This window comes from Cyprinodon variegatus, unplaced genomic scaffold (genome assembly GCF_000732505.1).
Source record: "Cyprinodon variegatus isolate N-32 unplaced genomic scaffold, C_variegatus-1.0 Scaffold34, whole genome shotgun sequence".
NCBI classification, from domain to species: Eukaryota; Metazoa; Chordata; class Actinopteri; order Cyprinodontiformes; family Cyprinodontidae; genus Cyprinodon; species Cyprinodon variegatus.
The window spans coordinates 1,628,256-1,641,279 of record NW_015150487.1 but is presented as its reverse complement, the minus strand read 5'-3'; the positions used below and the strand labels follow the sequence as shown (position 1 = coordinate 1,641,279).

Here is a 13,024-nt window from a genome sequence, read left to right as displayed (position 1 = left end):
GGTTATCGGCTACATGAGTTTTAAAATATCGGCATATCGGATATCGGCCAAAATCCCAATATCGTGCATCCCTAGTTGTTTTTTAATTTTTTTTATTTTGCACTAAAAAACAGCAGACCTCTGAGGTGAACTGCAGCCAGCGCTACCTTAGCCTGTCTGCAGCAGCCATCTCTTGGCATGACTGTGTGAATTACCACTGGCTCTGATTGCGATTATTATTATTATTTTTTATTTGGCAAAGCATTCATTTGATTTGTGTTTATCTGACTGTTCATTATTCCCCCACTGAATAAACTGAACTTAAATGCATGAGATTTGCGTTTGGTCAAATTAAAACGAATATAAATTTTGTTTGCTTTTTTAAAATTTGTTTTTATTTTACTTTTTTTAGTACATCATGGAGCTAGCAGATGCTCTCCATTACTGTCATACGAAGAATGTGATCCACAGAGACATCAAACCAGAGAACCTGTTACTAGGTGGTAATGGTGAGCTGAAGATTGCTGATTTTGGGTGGTCTGTACACACCCCATCTTCCAGGTACATGCATATCCCATGGTTATTAACCTGATCTCTATTTATTTTAGATCAGATTTTTTTGTGGTTGTATGTTTTGCTTTAAAAAAACAAGAAGTCACAATGTTTTGTGCTGAATCTCCTGCAGGAGGTCCACTCTGTGTGGAACACTTGACTACCTTCCTCCAGAGATGATCGAGGGCAAAACTCATGATGAGAAGGTGGATCTTTGGAGTCTTGGTGTCCTCTGCTACGAGTTTCTTGTTGGGAAACCTCCTTTCGAGGCAAAAACTCATGATGAAACCTACCGCAGGATTTCAAGGGTAGGAATTCAGACAAAAAATAGTTCAGTTTCATTTTTCACAGTGGATCGTCACACTGAGAATGTTTTACACTTTTTTGTATGCAGAATAAAGCAGATCAATGTTTTAAATGGCTTTTTAAAATGAAAACATTTTAGTTTCATACAAACAGCCCAGGTTCACGTAAAGACTTAACATTCCTGTTTTTTGTTTGGACGTAGGTGGAATACAGTTACCCCCCACAGGCCGGCATCAGTGCTGGAGCTAAAGACTTTGTGGCTAAGCTGCTTAAGCATAACCCCATGCACAGACTGCCTATTCAGGGAGTCCTAACTCACACCTGGGTGCTTGACAACTCTACAAAGAAGCCTACCACCTTTAACATTGAAGAGTCCGGTCAGTGACTGCGCTCCCAGCAGCCTGCCACGTCCACAGTGCGAGGAACCATCTGAACTCCAATGGCTCTGTAGTCACAGCCAATTGACAACTACGTCATTACTGTAGACTATAAACCAATGAACACAGCGGACTACAACAGTGGCACTTCTCACTGTTCAACACAATGTTTTTACCTCTGGGTGATATATGAATGTTTGTTTCCCATTCATGTAAAGGCATTACGCAAAAGCCTATAAAGAATCCCATAATTACTAAAAAACTGAAATATTTACCGGAATAATAATGCCATCATAACTTAAGTGTATCTCAAATTTGAAATTATTGGATCTTTAATCAGGCTTTTGCCTAAAAGGCTAATGCCTTTACATGAAATGGGAAATGACTCTCTCAAAATATCACTTTGGAGGTAAAAACAATGTGAACAGTGAGATTGTCGCTGTTGCTGTTTGTTTCCAGGACTTTCAAAGGGGATTTTTCACTGAGATGATTTGAGTTCAATTACTGTTTTAATTACAACTGTCCAGCAGAGGGCGCCAAGCAACCACTATAACAGTGCCTGTCCATGGGTTTAATGTCTTGTATTTTTTTCTGTTTTATAAAGTTTAATAAAATTTTTAGATCATATATAAGATTGGTCTCGTTTTTCTTAAAAGTCAAATTACAGCATTTACTTAGTCAAATGTATTATTTATACATTTTGTGAGAAATACTATTATTGCATTAATTATTTTAATAGAAGAAAATTTAAGTTATTCTGCCTCATGTAAAGACATCAGCTTTCCAAAAGATGTTAGTTTTTTATTTTTGTAACCGATGCAGTGGAAAAGGTGTTATTTTTTTCCATAACATGTAGAGGTTTCAGATAAAGGTTATTTTGAACATGGTCTTTACTCCTCAAATGGTGCAGTTTAAGCTTTGCCTTGTCCAAATTGTGGAAACTAAATATATAAAGCTTGTTTAGCAATCAGAATAATCAAAATAGGATTATTTGATTAGAAAAACAAACCTAAACAAACTTATTCTACATCTAATTAAATTCAGTTCACTTCAAAAATTCCTCTTGAAGTTATTGTGGATGCTGATGGTTTCCACACTTTGCCACATTGTGGTTCACCATCTCCTGTTGAGGGAGGGTCCATCTTTGATTTAGCCAATGAATGCAGAGTCATCTTGGTATTATTTTTTTTTTTTTCTACAAATGACTTGACTTTGTCTTTTACTGGAAGTTGGTGTACAATATAAAAAGGAATAGGGAGTATATGCTGCTTACTTGCTGGTTATAGACATGTGACCTTTCCATCTCTTAAGAGTTCCTGACAAAGTAAATCAGGCTAAATGATTGGATGCACTAGAGAAATAAGAGCCTGATCCTCACAGGGCTCTATGTCTTAAGTGAGAGTGGGCTTCTTGAAGCAGGTGTATTATGGCATTTTCAACTCCAACCCATTTAAATAGGAGCTTAATGTGGCTGGTCAGATGGTCCGTTGGAACTTTAATGATATTTCTTCCACAGCACTGGAAGACCTTTGCCTAAACGAGCCCCAGAGTCTCCATTAGGCTAAGGTAGAAGATATGCTGTGGAATCCATCGGAGCTGCTCTGTTCCTACCTTCAGGACTCTAGGGCTGGCATCATTTGGACCTGGAGCATTTTAAGGGTTTCATTTCTCCAGGTGCTTTTTCCTGAATTCTGGAGACAGACAGGTGGAAGGAGCAGACAAAAGGAGCAGAATCATCCTCTGATTTGGTTGAGAACAAACATGTAGAAACAGAAGAGTCCAAGATTGAGATTATTGATACAGCATTTGTGTTGAGACCATGGTCTGGGTCAAAGAAGACAAGGATGTGTTTTAATGTGGCCAGGAGAGAAGGATGCTGAGCTGAACCTATTGAAGAACATGTTCAAACATTGGTTCTGTCCAAACTCTCTTCTTTTTTTTATTATTATTCTGTTTGAAGCAAGTTATCTTTTTTTTTTTCTTTTTTCAATCCCTAACCTTGTTTTGCTGGAGGTCCCCCTTAGGAGGCCCTTCATGTCACTAAACCACCACCGGATTCTCGTTTGATTGGTTTAATATTTTTGTCCACTAGGTGGCCCCCTAAACAATATGGAAAGAAACGTAGGCCTATGTAATTGATTTAATGGTCTTCTAGGTTTATACATATATATATATATTTTTAATCATTGATAACATTTATATAGAAATTTTTTTAATATAAGAAGATAGTATTTGGAGTTAAATGGCATTTTTGTTCACATTTGATCAAATTCTTACTATTTTTTTTCCTTGCAAAAACACTTCATTTTGTATTTTAAAGGGCCAATTGGACCCATTTAAGTGCACAGAAACCCTTAAGGAATTAATTCAAGGTCGTTTGCATGTGATCAGGGTCTTAAATCGCAAAAATAGAACACAACTGTTGGTTAAATTTGTTTGCAGCTCCTGTGATTTCCTCACTTCAAATGAAGTGATCCGGAAATAAAATAAAGAGCTTGTCCAGATGTTGCCCTCAGGAGGAAACCAACAGAGTGGATTAATAGGAAGGCCTGATGCTGCCTGCAGCAGAAAACCTGTTCCAGCCAAACATGCATCCTCTGAGTTTCTCCAATGATACTAATGAAGGAGTTTACAGTTAATCAAAGTGACCTAAGGAGCTCATTTTTTTCATTTGCATCAAAAATATGACTTCTGCTCTCACGATCATTTTCTGCATTTTATTATAGAGGAAAAAAAAATACATGTTCTGACCGATTTTCATTTACATAAAACCACACACATTTTTACAATATAATTTCACTTATTTCTTTATTCTTTAATATTAATTTCACGATATATGATAACCACTTTTGAGATATACATTCCATCTTTTTGAAACCACAATAACACACTACACATACGGTTTTTTTAAATAACATTTCCACAGGACCCCATTGGATTGCACAGAATGAAAAATGTCTGTATGCACATTTTCCTCTTTGATAATCTCACTTTCCATCAATTCAGATTTTTTTTAAACTTTTTTTTTTTTTTTACTTTTTATTTTAGACATCGAAATTTTCAAGACTGGAGCGTTTCAAATCCATTTTAATAAACAGGCCATGTGTGGATCTAAATGCGTTATTTTTAAAACTCAGTTTGCGGTTTCATTTCAGTGTTGCCATGTTGAGAGAAAACGAGGCCGTGATGGAGCGGTTCTGGGGGAGGGGGGTGTAAGAGAGGGTAGAAGCGGAAAAGGACTGGGATCTTTTTATTTTATTTTATTTTTTTACTAATGCGTATTGATAAGCTGAAAAAACATAAAACGGTGAGGATTGTGACGGGGGAAAAGGCCTGCAAAAGCATCAACACGTTCATACAAATGAACCAGAACACTCAACCTTTCTTCATGTGTCCACTTCCCCTTTTATACATTCAATGCATAGTTTTTACAGCTGCTGTTTTCTATTTGATGGTTTTACTCTGTTAGCTTTTATTGAAAAATCCAGATTTTCCTTTTTTTTAAAAACAAACAAAAAGCCTTCTTTTTTTTTCTTGAGGCAGCCTTAATTCCAACTACACTCTAAAAGAGAATAACCCTCCATTGGATAGATTCAATTGTTAACTAATAATTGAATGCAGTTTATTAACTTAATTTATCTAGTTTAAACATTGCCAAGTTTAATATTGGGCAAAGATAATTCAAACCTTGTTAACAACTGAAGCCCTTCCTTTAAAGTTGGAGCTGCATTCTCTTTTAGAGTGCATTTTTATTTTTGTATTCTGTCACTTTTTGGGACTTTTTCAGGCTTTAACACCTCATTCAGTCCCTACAGTCATACTTTTTTTTAAATTCACTTTTCATTCTTTAAAAATCCCAAACTCAATCGTTTCGCAATGTGAGGTCTCATGTGGGGAAGCACCACAAGAGCGACGTTGAAAAAGGCAGGCTGCCCCTCTCCTTTTGCAACTTTGCTTAAGGTCAGTGTTGTAAACGTTCACTCCACTGGAAAATATGTCTGTGTTAAGTATACAGCATGTGCCCTTTTGTTCGACGCTTTCTGCTCTTTTTTCTTGCTGTTAGATTTACTGGTGTGTGTGTGTGTGTGTGTATAAAGAGATGAGAGCGCGCAAATGTTGGTGTGTGCTTTCTGCGCGCTTTTACGCATGGATCAAGCAGAGGGGGAAGGAGCGCAGCGCACGCAGCCTGGTGTTTGTGCGTGTTTTTTTTTAATGTTTTCTCACTAAATGGGTATTTGTAGTTCACGCTTACAGGCGCGTCTTCATGGAGTAAAATATAATCGAAAAGCTCATTTATTTTACCAAATCAGTTTCAAGGTGAAACGTGTACATTCATTACATGCAGTGTGATATAGCTATTTCCAGCGATTTATTGTGCTGATTTTGATGATTAAAGCTTACAGGTAATAAAAATCCCATTTTAGTTTTTGAGAAAAAAAAATACATAGGACCAGTTCAAAAGAAAAAAAAAAATCTTAATATAGAGGTATTCCCAAATGGGCTCAGGTCAGGAGAGTTTGCTGAGCAACCAAGTACAGAGATGCCATGGTCGTTAAAGTTGGGATGTGTACTTTATGGGTTGTGTCCAGAGCAGTGTGGCGAAGGAAGCTGCATCAGCATCGGAGGGTTGTTAGAGGAGAAATGCATGAAATACTCCAAACTTTCTTGGTAGATGTCTGGTTTGACTTTGGACTAGATAAAACACAATGGACCAACACTAGCTGATGATTTGGCCCCTCTGATAAAGACCTCTGGAGGTGGAAACTTAGCACTAGGCTTCAAGCAATTTAGATTTAAATCTTTTAAAAGTCAGTAATGGAGTTAGACTTATTTCTGATGTAAGCTTTTGTTTTCTGCAAAGATAACTTTGGGTCATAAATCCAGTTATTTGCCTAAGCTAAAATTTGACAAAGTCTATACTACTACTACATATCTGAATTGTCCAGTAAATGAGAGTCAAAAATGTTCAGGAAACATTAATTCCTTTCTTCTTAATAATTTTTCCCTCTATTCAAATGTCTATGTAAATGGTTTTAAACAGAAACCCTTGAATATTCCTTCTAACAAGCTCCTGTTCTTGCCAATTCTTGAAGGTGTCACTGACTTATGTCTGACTAACAGCTCTCAGTCTGCATTCCTCTTAATGGCTTTGTAGGGCATTGTATGGTATAACATTAGTTTCTATATTTAAAACCTTTTTATGGCCTTCTGTAATATATAATTTCTCAAAAAAATACAGAATTTGGATTTTTATTAGCTGTAGGTAAATCATCAAAATGACTTAAATAAAGGCTTTAAGTAGATATCGCACTCCATGTAACATATATTTTATCGCGTTAACTGAGTTAGTAAAATGCATTTACTTTGTGATGATATTCAAATTTACTGAGATGCATCTGTGCTTCCAATGATCGCTCGCCTCTAGTCTTCTATGTTATATTTGTAAGCCTCTATGAGCCCCTCCATGGAGTGGATGAAACCGGATATACTGCATATACCTCCTATTACAAAGATGGAGACGTCAAAGAACACCTGGTGCCATTGAAGCTTTCTCCATAAGAGCTTGAGGTGGAAGATGCTTGGGAGCAAAAAGCAGAGCCCGGCGCCTGTCAGGCTGCCGGTGAGGCCCATGAGCAGGGCGAAGTGCGGCACATAGATCGCCATGAGCAAGGTGAACACCACAAGTATACATCGGAGGGTCAGTCCCCAGGACTTTAGGCGTCCATCGCCTCCGTAGCAGTCCGGAAAGAAGGCGCGGCTTCCTTCCTGGAAGAAGCTTTTCTCCAACACCTCCACGGCGGCGAAAAACGGCAGCGGGTAAGACAGCAAAGCTTTGGCCACCAGAAAGATGTTGACCACTGCTCGGATAGTCGGCGGAAGGTTGTCTGTAATCACCTCCTTGGTTTCGTCGGCCCAGGTCAGGTAAGCCACCAGGGCGAACAGGCCCTTGAGGATGCAGGCAGCGATGTGAGTCCATTTCATCATGCAGTGGAACTCGCTTGGTTTCTGCATGTTCCCCTCCAGGGACGGCAGGAAGATCTGCGAGGTGTAGCTGAACACGATAATCCCAATGGAGATGGGGAATTTCTTGACATCGATGTAAAACTTGACCTTGTCCCAGGCCCAGTCCCTCGCCCTGGATAGGCAGTAGGCTATCACCAGGACATTGATGACGAAGTGAGCCATTGTGCACAGCAAACTGAACTTGGAGACGGCTTTCAGATTCTTGAGGAATGCGCAGGGAAGCAGAGCGGCGGTGGCGATGATGGCCCACGATTTCTGGGAGATGGGCATGTTGGGGAAGCTGTTGTACATGAGATTCCCGCTGACCACTACGTACAGGATGCAAGTCATAACCAGCTCTATGATTTGAGCTACATTCACGACGTGACCGCCCAGCGTTGGGAACCTGGGCGCACAGCAGGCGTTGGCAATGTCAACATAGGAGTCCCTCACACGGACCAGCTGCCCGTCTTCGTCCTCCTCGTATAGGCAGGCGATGAGGATTTTCCCCGTGTAGCAGCACACCACGGCGGCGAAAATAATGAGAAAAAGTCCGAGGTATCCTCCATGCAGGATGGCGTAGGGCAAGCCCAGAACAAACATCCCCTAGGAAGAGACAGAAGAAAAAGCATTAATGTTGTGCAGGATATTCAGAGGCACATCTAGGGAGTTTTATTAGGGTTAGTCATAATGTCTAATAGGAGAATTTATATAGAGAGTTTTCTTCCAGTTTTTTCAGTTAGTCTGTAAGTTATTGTTATTAAATACCTAAATGCCAAATAAATACTTAGATTTGTCATGTTGACCATTTAAGAATGATTCTAGTGGTTTTACATGCAAATATGCAAACCTTATATTATCTGAAGATAGAATGGGGATTAGACAACACATATCTAAGAATTTGCACGATGAATGGTAGCAAGATTGTTTTCATATAAAATAACTAAATGGGAACTTATTTAAATTTGGGCCTGTTTTAATTACTTTAGATTGTTTAAATAAATATTGAATAAAATATTTAATACATTTAATTTTTTCACAGATCCATGTGTAAATATTTGCAGTAATCTTAGTAAGTCTTATTCCTTCTAAGACCTGTTATGATGCTTGTTTTTTGGAGGTGGGCAATTTATTTACTTCTTTCATTTAAAAAATAAGGGCCAAGAAAACTGAATTCAGTGATATAAGGTACATTCATTTTTTAATCCTGTTAAAGTAAATCAATTAGCAATAATTATGGATCTTTGTTTGATGGTGGGTAACCAGCCTCTCTGGACCAATTAAACAATCTCTAGGGTCCCCATCCAATCTTTGGCCGTCCCTGTTTTCTTGCAGCACGTTTATGTGAGATTGGACCGCATGACTCCAGTGAAGCTGTCATGTTTTTCATGTTGTGGGTTTTCCACATGGCTTTAAGCACATCCACCCGCTTCTAACGTCATCAGTGGCTGGAGGAGACACACTCTTACGTCAGGCCATTACCAAAGCATAAGCAGGAACTGCGTGGATGAAGGAATTTTTGTCGCATAGCCCTCCACAGCAGTGCGCAGTTTCGTCTATTTTCCACATCTTTGTCTAATCGAGACTTTTCTTGCAATTTTACTGATCAAAAAAATTATATAAAAAAAAAGAAATAGTTTTTCCTTGCAACGAATTCTCTTTCTGTGAAGTTTAAATGTAATAAATGCCTGTTCTTACTGCTGACAATTTAGAATTTGTATAAAAGTAGAGGCTGTAACCTTGTATTCACTGTTGGCCTGCAGAATAATGCTGTTATTAGGAGGGTTCAGTGACAGTCGGCATTACTGCAGACAAAGAATGTGTGAGATGAAGGAAGGGGAGGGTTAGAGATGTTAGGACATCATCTACCTTCCACCCCTTCAGCTCCCCATGCATGAGCAATCTGATTATAATTTAGCAACCCAAGTATATATCAGTAATTTTGTGAACTTATAAATATTAAATGCATTAAAATTCTCCTTTTTGTTGCTTGATCTAATGTTTTAGGTAAGTCAGTAAGGGATGTTTGGTCAATTAGAGCAAAGCCTTTACCTGGATTGCGTTCGTGACGTTCCAGCCTGCTTCCCAGGCGGTGATTTTTGGTTTGACTTCGGATAACTCATTCGTCGAGCCCCCGTCCTTGGAGGCAGAGTGCGGTGGACCGGTGCCGTCTCTCTGGTAGTGGCTGTCCCCCTCCTGCCCGCCGCCGTCTCCGCCACCTTCCCCTCCGGTCTCGTCCGAGGACAGAATGTCCATCTGCATACCTTGGCGGTGATCATAATCCAGGTCGTCGCAGGCAGCAAAGCCAAGACCTTCCTCGTCCGTAGCGGCCTGGAAGCCCATTCTTGCGAACATCCCGCTCACCTTTGCTGTGGATTTGTTGGACACGGCCGTGGCTGCGTTGGACAGTTTATTGGATATTTTACCTCTGATTAATGTCGCCATTTTTCCTCCTTTGTCAGAGCTAAACCGTCCACTGATTAGTTAGAAGTGTGTTTCTCTTTTCCAGGTTGGTAAAGAAAAAATTGTAGGCTACTGTGTTCTGCAGCTCCTTATTCTCAGCATGAGATAAAGCCACAAGGAAAAGCGCAATTTTGGCTTCAAGACACGACGGTTTTCAGTTGCTATCTCCACTTCTTGTTAAGTGTGCGGCTGATGCTCTTGGATATCCTCAGGTTCATGTCACCTTCAGACTTCGTTGCTCCGTTTCTGCATCCTGGCGCTGCGCTCTGCCGCTTGACGAATGTCAGCGCACCTTCCCAGTCTCCAAGGCGCTGTGCGCAAACGCTTTACGCACGACCAAAAAAAAAAAGAAAGAAGAGAAAAAAAAGTATGCCACAGGTTCCTGCGGGCTCTTTGCACCGTGTTCCTTCTTTTGGGGGGGAGTATAGCGTGGCAAGCAGCTTTCCCCAGGAGTTTAGGTGCCTCTTCTGATGCCAATGCGGTACCGTGGAGCCCGGGGAAGGAGGCAGGGACGAGACACGTGTCCTCATCCGTCTGCCAATGCAAAGCACGTCTCCAGCCCTGCCAGTGCCCCACCAGGAGAAAACGGGAGAGATTTGCTGCATTTCTAGGGGAGGTGCTTGATGCACCCCCACCACACCTTCACCAACCCAGAATCTATTATACTTCATCTTAACATCCAATGGCATTCGGGGGGCCTTAAATCTTGCATAACTTTACGGGTATAAAGAGGGGTGATAATGTGAAGAAACCCGACTCCTTGTTGCAGAAATTATTTTAAAAAAACATCTAGAGGGTTATAATTTTAAAATGGCAATATTTGACCCGTTTTTTTGTTTGTTTTTTCTTTTTAGTGAAGAGGAGCAAGAAGCATCACTTGGATTATTCCGGACCGTGTTGAACGAATGGCTTTAGGTTTATTGGTGATCGGGGATTTATTTTTTTGTTCTTGGTGAAATACTTGCGAAAGAAAAAAAAACTAAATGGTACAAATTTCACCTTAAAGGCTTAATATGTTTGCCAGATGGAAACTTAATTTTATTAACGTTCTGTATGTATTTCTAAGGTGTAGAAATGTGTTCGGTGAAGAAAATAAAAAAGCCTCGTCGTTTTTAACTTACAGGCAGCTCGAGATGAGATATGGGACATTTCATTCAGCCTGGAGATTGGGTAATGTATTTATCTTATCTATTTAAAAAATAAATAGCCGTTTTTTCTAAAAAAAAAAAAATCTACGTTTCAAACAGGCTGATTTTTTTGTTTTTTGGGAAAAAAAGAGAAATAAATACATCGGTTTTCTTACTGGGTTGTATATGGCATCCTTTTCTTCATTCCATTCATTAAAACATGTATTCATGATGCTACTGTGTAACACAGACCCACATTTTTTTTTTCATAATTTCGTAGAGGATGCCTTGTCAGTAGTACTCTGTGTTATCCGTGTCCTCAGAGTGCCTTCAGGCTGCAGCATCAGAGTCTCACCAGGACACAAAGATGCGGCCTTTCCGGCTCATGCGACATCACAGCCTGTGATGAAATACACTAACCTGCTCAAAACAACTGGCTGCTCCAAACATGCTGATTTTATAACTGAGAAAAAAAAGTCATATCTCTAGGTTTGACATATTGTCTGTTTCTATTTAAGTTGCTCCCCAGTTAGAACAGAGAGCAGCGCTAAAATCGTTTTTTGCTGCATGTTTCTTGGTTTTAAAGATAGAAAACCCCCACACATAAAATAGTGTTTCGGACAAATTGATATTTTTAGGGTGTAAACATAAAACAGCCGATCGACACCTCTGACGGACCCCAGTTCCAGCAAAGCATTATCAGGCCGGTGCATCATCAGTAAACCCCTCCAAATACAGGCCGAAAGAATCGCTCACTCTGCTTTGTCCGTCCTTTCCTTTGTGTTTGAACGTGTCTCTGTGTGTATTTTTTTTTTTCAGCTGCGTGGGAACGAAAATGGCTACCGCTTTGAATGAAAGAGTTAATGACGGAGCTGTTATCAGCGGGCTGCAGACCTGCTCAGATCTGCGCTCTGAGCTGTCTGATGGAGTGCGCCTCAGGATGAAAAGAGCAGCTCTGACACCGCGGGCCCCCGGGTCACAGCGACTGCGCAGCTTCCCAGCCCTCCAATTTAACACATGAAAATATTAATATTATTAATGATAATTTATTTTCAATGAAAACAATTTAAAGTAAACGGAAAAATTTAGATTTTTAAGAGGCCCCACATATTTTGGTGTTTGGTATAACTCCTAAATCTGCAAACTGGAGAGTGATGCATGCTGCAGTTCATCACCCATGCTGACTGTCACCATTGGGTCAGCGTGCCAAGTCCCGGGAGGATCCATCCAAGTCGATATGACCAATCATAGCTTCTTATCGTTGCTGTCAAGGTGGTTATGTGTTTGACCCACATGTCCGAGGGTGATACAAAAATAAATCCAGGTTACCATGTGCACACACACATTGTGATCATATCTATTTTCTCCAGTTCCAATAGCATATTCATCCCTCTGCTTCTTCCTCCTCTTCCTCCACTCAATATTTCAGCCTCCCGACTCTCCCTTTTCGCATTACACACATGAGCGAGCTGGCACAAGGTTCTCCGCCCTCGTGTAACTCAGCCCCCATCCTCCACCCAGCTTTAGCACCCCCCTCTCACCCAATTGTTCTTTCAAAATTCACAAAATTATTTTATTACTATGCAGCGTTTTCTTCATTAAAATCTGTCCTGAAAACACAGACCAGAGAAAAAGAAAAAGGAAGCATCTTTTTTTTTGTTTACTAGATTTTGATCCCATTTGTTCCACGTTTTACTTTTTTTTTTCTCCAGACATCTCAGAGACTACTGATACTAAGGGGTCTGTGCAAGATAATGGCCGAGACAATAAAATATTATCTTCGTAGAAAATAAAATGGGCAGACACATCGATGCAGTGATTTGTGGGGAAACTGCAGGACATTATCTACCATTTAATCCATGATCACCTGTCTGTCTTTTTGTGAGCTGCTTCTATCCATCAGCTCAGCGAAGCAGAAAATACCATCAACGCTCCTGTATTTAGAGGGGGGCGCTGAAAAGGCACTCTTCGCTCTCTGGGGAGCGCAGAGGAGGGAAATTAGCCAACATCAAGCCTAATCAGAGGACCTCAGAGTCCATTAACATTTGCATCACAATCACAGGTACAGCGAAGTATCCGCGGATGGCAACGAGCGGATGGAGCTGTTTAAACAGAACCGATTTGAGCGGTTTCTGGGAGGGCATATTTTCAGCACCATGGACAGAGTTTGATACGTTTTGATAGGATTAGAAGTGGTTGGTAAAAATAGCCTTTTTA

General features: G+C 40.2%; 2 protein-coding genes and 1 long non-coding RNA gene across 3 annotated transcripts in view; 2 read left to right on the top strand and 1 right to left on the bottom strand.

The window, feature by feature from the left end:
* Positions 1 to 1,811, top strand: part of aurka (aurora kinase A) — a 5,498-nt gene extending 3,687 nt beyond the window's left edge. The window contains exons 7-9 of the mRNA XM_015402260.1: positions 392 to 540; positions 665 to 839; positions 1,040 to 1,811. Of these exons, the coding sequence (XP_015257746.1) occupies positions 392 to 540; positions 665 to 839; positions 1,040 to 1,222 (507 nt within the window). The 3' untranslated portion in view covers positions 1,223 to 1,811. The remainder of the gene's footprint in view (positions 1 to 391; positions 541 to 664; positions 840 to 1,039) is intronic.
* Positions 1,812 to 5,426: 3,615 nt separating this feature from the next.
* Positions 5,427 to 10,218, bottom strand: LOC107103489 (vesicular inhibitory amino acid transporter). The gene is made up of 2 exons (XM_015403216.1): positions 9,270 to 10,218; positions 5,427 to 7,823 (listed from the first exon to the last, which is right to left on the bottom strand). The coding sequence occupies exons 1-2, from the start codon at positions 9,660 to 9,662 to the stop codon at positions 6,636 to 6,638; spliced, it is 1,581 nt and encodes a 526-aa protein (XP_015258702.1). The 5' UTR covers positions 9,663 to 10,218; the 3' UTR covers positions 5,427 to 6,635.
* A 154-nt stretch (positions 10,219 to 10,372) lies between these two features.
* On the top strand, positions 10,373 to 12,378 carry LOC107103500. Its single transcript, XR_001482186.1, has 3 exons — positions 10,373 to 10,666; positions 10,747 to 10,850; positions 11,627 to 12,378. It is a non-coding gene; the product is annotated as an uncharacterized LOC107103500 (long non-coding RNA).
* Positions 12,379 to 13,024: the final 646 nt, after the last annotated feature.

What these genes read in the sequence shown, in the direction of transcription:
- LOC107103489 (XM_015403216.1), bottom strand. Translation starts at nt 9,662, where the DNA reads ATGGCGACATTAATCAGAGGTAAAATATCCAATAAACTGTCCAACGCA. An exon ending in ACGTCACGAACGCAATCCAG is followed by an intron (nt 7,824 to 9,269) that starts GTAAAGGCTTTG and finishes GTCTCTTCCTAG; the next exon opens with GGGATGTTTGTTCTGGGCTT.